Here is a 5,553-nt window from a genome sequence, read left to right as displayed (position 1 = left end):
CTGATCCACCATCTTCTTGATATATTTCTTGTCTTGTAATGAACCATGTTAGTGAAGATTCTCTCCTCTGTTAATTATTAACAAATTAAAAAATGTTTTTTGATTACTTTCTTGTGTTGTAATCATGAGTTATTTTTCGTTTGAGAATCTGCTCGTCTTCGTCTGATTGAGCAAGTTCTGGCTTGGCATATGGTTTCGCCACATGCCTTGGAAAATTCTTCAATGCTTGAGATTCTGCTCGCCTTCGTGTGGTCGAGCAGATCCTGGCACGCTTGGCTTCTGTCTCGCCATAAAACAGGCTTTGAGAATTGGCGAGTCTTTACATGCCTTTGAAAATTTTTCGAATGCTTTGGAGTCTGCTCGCCTTTGCGTGGTCGAGCAGATCCTGGCATGCTTGGCTTCTGTCTCGCCATAAAACAGGCTTTGAGACTTGGTGAACCATTGCATGCCTTAGTGACTTCTTCGATGCTTGGGGATTCTGCTCGCCTTCACGTGGTTGAGCAGATCCTGGCATACTTGGATTCCGTCTCGCCATAAAACAGGCTTTGAGACTTGGTGAGCCTTTGCATGCCTTAGTGACTTCTTCGATGCTTGGGGATTCTGCTCGCTTTCACGTGGTCGAGCAGATCCTGGCATGCTTGGCTTCTGTCTCGCCATGAAACAGGCTTTGAGACTTGATGAGCCTTTGCATGCCTTAGTGACTTCTTCGATGCTTGGGGATTCTGCTCGCCTTCACGTGGTCGAGCAGATCCTGGCATGCTTGGCTTCTGTCTCGCCATAAAACAGGCTTTGAGACTTGGTGAGCCTTTGCATGCCTTAGATGATTTCTTCAAAGCTTGGGATTCTGCTAGCCTTCTCGTGGCCGAGCAGATCCTGGCATGCTTGGCTTCTGTCTCGCCATAAACAGGCTTTGAGACTTGTCGAGCCTTTGCATGCCTTAGATGATTTCTTCAAAGCTTGGGATTCTGCTAGCCTTCTCGTGGCCGAGCAGATCCTGGCATGCTTGGCTTCTGTCTCGCCATAAACAGGCTTTGAGACTTGACGAGCCTTTGCATGCCTTAGATGATTTCTTCAAAGCTTGGGATTCTGCTAGCCTTCTCGTGGCCGAGCAGATCCTGGCATGCTTGGCTTTTGTCTCGCCATAAAACAGGCTTTGAGACTTGGTGAGCCTTTGCATGCCTTAGATGATTTCTTCAAAGCTTGGGATTCTGCTAGCCTTCTCGTGGCCGAGCAGATCCTGGCATGCTTGGCTTCTGTCTCGCCATAAAACAGGCTTTGAGACTTGGTGAGCCTTTGCATGCCTTAGTGACTTCTTCGATGCTTGGGGATTCTGCTCGCCTTCACGTGGTCGAGCAGATCCTGGCATGCTTGGCTTCTGTCTCGCCATAAAACAGGCCTTGAGACTTCACGAGCCTTTGCATGCCTTAGAAAATTTATCACAGTTTCAAGTGAATGACATTCCTCGACGTTCCATTAATTGCAGGTTTTGATTTTACATGAACTTGCTTTGACGTAAAACATAAAAATAAAAGATAAAGAGCACGAGCAGAAATTGCTTTAAAATGTGAACAAGTCTTACTGGAAGTATTTTCGGAGGTGTGCTGCGTTCCATGGGCGTTTCACCTCGTGGCCGTCCGTGCGAACCAACTTGTAAGCTCCGGGTCCCACCATCTGCTTGACTCTATATGGCCCTTCTTGTTTTCTACTCGGGTATCGAGGGATGTTATCTGCATTGCTTCCCTTGCTGCCGAGGAGTAGCAGCTTCTTGTGATCCTCTGGTCTCCTCGTACCACTCCAACTACCCCATTCACCCGGTACTTCAGAGCCAGATAATGGTTGGACAGCACCGCTTTGCTCATCCTCAGAAATGGCCGGCCTAGGATCATCTGGTAAGGGCCTTCTTCGTCTACCACCACAAAGTCCAGCATCATTGTCCTTTCTGTCGGGGAGCTCCCAATTGTGATAGGCAGCTCGACCAGGCCCAGAGGGATCAGCTTTCCTCCTTCAAACCCTTTCAAGGAGGTGTTGGTATATTCCAACTTCCGGTCTGCTATTCCCATCTCCTCCAGGGTTGACTTAAACAATACGTCAACTGAGCTCCCTGTGTCAACCAGTATCCTGTCAAACTTCTTGCTAGCAACAGTGGCCTTGATGACCAAAGCATCCTCGTGAGGGTATAAAATCCCTTCCTCATCCTCATCTGTCCACATGATTGGCACTTGCCTAACTCTTGCACGTTTGGCTGCTGGGGTGTTGAAGAATACCTCTTTGCCGATCATGGCGTATCTAGCATAATTCTTCCTCGACCTGTTGGAATCTCCAGCCAATGTTGGGCCCCCCAGCTATCACCCTTACTGTAGGCTGCTCGCGCCTCAAATTCCTGTCACTCTGCTCCCCTTCATTTGTTGATGCTACCATTGGGAATGTCCCATCTATAAACTCGTCCAGATACCGATTTCTCACCAAATCTTCAACCTGGGTCCTGAGATCCTTGCAATCTGCTGTGGTGTGGCCATGAGTGCCATGGAACTTACAATAGCGTCCCCTATCCCTCCTGCTGGATGGCTTTGTTATTGGGGCAGGGAGGTACAGCAGCCCTCGATCCTTTATGGCTTCATACACCTCATCCAGGGACATCTTCAAGGAAGTATACCGCCCATAGTCCTGGTTCTGGTCGATCAGGTGCACTGCTCTTTCTCTGTTTGCTCCGTTCTGAGTTGAGGGCGTTGGCAGTAATTCTGGTCTGCTCCCTCTGCTACCGTGGGAATGTTGATGAAGACCACCATATGCCGAATCATGTCTTCTCCAAGGCTCCCTAGCTGGGGAACGAGGAGGTTGCGCCCTGCTGCGCTGATACTGTGGTGGCCTCTGATGGGGTTGGTAAGCAGTTACCCGACCTCCTGCTCCACTACCCGAGGTCTGGTGGTCCCTCCTCCTGATCGGCCCATTCCCTGGTAATGCTCTCTTCTATTTCCTCCCCAACCCTTCTAACTGGTCTGTTTTAATCTGTGCGGCCTTCTCCTCTTCAATCTCAATGTCTCTCTTAGCCTGCTCGTATGCGGCCGCATACGTCTGAATAATTGGGCTTCTTAAGTTGTACCACAGCCTTCCTATCTTCACCCCTTCTTTCAACCCCCTTAACGACTGAGGGTGGTTGAAGGCTCCCAAGTCGAGGACAGCACGATGAAACCTCTTGATGAATTCCCGAAGGGTTTCTTGCTCTCCCCGTTTCATGCTTTTCAGCTCCATCATGTCATCTTCTGGTGCCATTGCCCCACTAAACTGCTCCGCAAATTCCTGGCACATTTGCTCGAAGGTTTTAATGTTGCCCCGAGGAAGTTTCCTGTACCACTCTCGTGCACGTCCCTCAAGGGATAGTGGGAACACTCTGCACCTTTGGGATTGAGATAATTCTTGTACCCCAGTTATGTCGTTGAAGCGCTCTATGTGTACCAGCGGATCAGTTCTTCCCGAATATTTTAGGTCTGGGAGGCGGAAATCTCTCGGAATAACTGCCCTCATGATCTCTGCTGCGAGCAGTGATTCTCCGTCCAGCATTATCCTCCAACCAGGAGCTCTGCTCCTCCCTTGCATGTCGTCAATTATCTGCGCTAGTCTGCGCACTTCCTCCTCCAGCTGCACTGCACGACTAGGGTCACGTGCTGCAACTTGATCCCGCTCTTGCTCTACATTATGTAAATGTTGCCTCAGCACTGTTTCCTCTGCGTTCGCCACCCCATCGTCCTCGTCAAAAATCTGTCTTGCCGGGGACTGCTCTCCCTCTCTATGGAATTCTCCTCGCTGGGGTATGTTACCTCTTTCCTCACCAAATCTCCCGATGGTCTGACTTCTCCTCGTATTATCCGGACCTGGTGCCACTCTATCACCTCTCACCCTTTCTTCCTGGGTTACCCTTCGTTCGCTTCGCAGCTCATGCAGGATGGTTGTCAAGGTCTCCATCTGCTTTTCCATCCGTTCCATTCGGTCGAACATGGCTTTTTCCCGTGCTTCACTGGCTATCTCCCTCAGCGTTACGGAATCGTTAAGCCTCATATCACCCCCTTGTGTACTACTTCCTCCTGTCTCCATTGCTTTTCAGCTGCTTCCCTTCTCTTCTTGCTATCAACAGAAGCTTTTTGCTCAGCTCCCCACAGACGGCGCCAAAATGTTGATGCGAGATTCTGGTTGTCCTCGTTCTACGACCAGGGTCTCTGCTCGATCAACTTCACCACGACCAGGATCTCTCCTCGTAAAGATTCTTCTCCAGAGGTTCCTGCGCACACAGACAGGTCAGAGTACGCCGGTTGTTTTCCCGGCACAAACCCTCCGACGCTCAAGTCAGATATGAAGGTTCGGGGAATGCTTGCCACAGATTTTATGGCTTTTGGGTAGTTTTCTCTTCTTTAGAATTGCTTTTATTTCTCTTCTAATCTCAAAATTGCTAACCCTTTTACCTTCGTTGGCTACCTTTTTATAGGCTTCCTCTGAGTCCCGGTCTTCCGCAGCTTACGCCCGTTGTTCTCCCCATGCTCGGATGTGGATGTCCCATTATCGTCATGATGGGCGAATGGAGATGGACCTCGTGCCTTGATTCTCGGATAGGAAGGCACGTCTCGCCAACTGCCGTTGACCGGGTCTCCTCTCCTCGAACCCTAGCGGGAGTGACCCTATGCCTCTAGCAAGGGTTCGGCCTCGCGAATGGCATATTCGTGGACGAGCAGAATATTCCTGCTCCTGTTCCCTTGCTACCTGGCTCTTACAGGAGACACCTGCTCGCAGAATTCTGCCACCAAACATCTGTTCATCACGTCTGGTCTCACCGAAGTATTTCCCTCAAACACTTATGTATGTAATATCTCTGACTCTGTTATGTATTATGAACTCCAGGGATGGATTTATATGTGTTATACTTCTAATAATTAATTAAGATCAATGAAGCAAAAGAATAATGAAAGTAAAGTCTATTCATTATTTCATGGTGCATTGGCATTAACACTTAGTTCTATTCCTTGCACCTAGATGATGACAAACCAGTGATCTGAATTTCAGGGTTCCATTTCATATTACCCTTTTATGGGTATAGGCTTCTTCCATTTTCCAATTCTTAATCTAGTGAAAAAGTATTCATTTTACCGCTTCGTAGAAGAGGGGAATGACAATTTGTGTGTTCACTACTCCTTTATCCTATTAAATAATGTGAGGAATTGATATTTTTCTTGTCATCTCTGAGGTAATTTCAGGAATATCGGCACCCTGGCGAAGAGCTACACGGTTTATGCAATTGACCTTCTTGGATTTGGTGCTTCAGATAAGCCAGCTGGTTATTCATATACCAGGGAGGCATGGGTTCAGGTGTGCAATGTTCCCTACCCAGAAGTTGGATCTTTCTATGTACTTACGTCATCAATCACTTAACCTTTAGTTATTTTCCTTGCTAACTTGAGTGAGATTCACTGATACAGATAATATTGGATTTATTGGATGAAGTTGTTAAGAAGCCAACTGTGCTTATAGGTAACTCTGTTGGAAGCCTAGCTTGTGTTATTGCTGCCT

General features: G+C 48.1%; 1 protein-coding gene across 1 annotated transcript in view; it reads left to right on the top strand.

Moving 5' to 3' along the window:
* Positions 1 to 4,559: 4,559 nt before the first annotated feature.
* LOC18045802 (pheophytinase, chloroplastic) overlaps positions 4,560 to 5,553 on the top strand; it is a 1,882-nt gene continuing 888 nt past the window's right edge. Inside the window, exons 1-4 of the mRNA XM_024187188.1 lie at positions 4,560 to 4,661; positions 4,763 to 4,845; positions 5,241 to 5,352; positions 5,463 to 5,514. Coding sequence (XP_024042956.1) covers positions 4,560 to 4,661; positions 4,763 to 4,845; positions 5,241 to 5,352; positions 5,463 to 5,514 — 349 coding nt within the window. The remainder of the gene's footprint in view (positions 4,662 to 4,762; positions 4,846 to 5,240; positions 5,353 to 5,462; positions 5,515 to 5,553) is intronic.

This window comes from Citrus clementina, unplaced genomic scaffold, assembly GCF_000493195.1.
Source record: "Citrus clementina cultivar Clemenules unplaced genomic scaffold, Citrus_clementina_v1.0 scaffold_3, whole genome shotgun sequence".
Classification (NCBI taxonomy): domain Eukaryota; kingdom Viridiplantae; phylum Streptophyta; class Magnoliopsida; order Sapindales; family Rutaceae; genus Citrus; species Citrus x clementina.
Note: the sequence above shows the minus strand (reverse complement) of the source record. Positions and strands in the feature narration are given on the sequence as shown.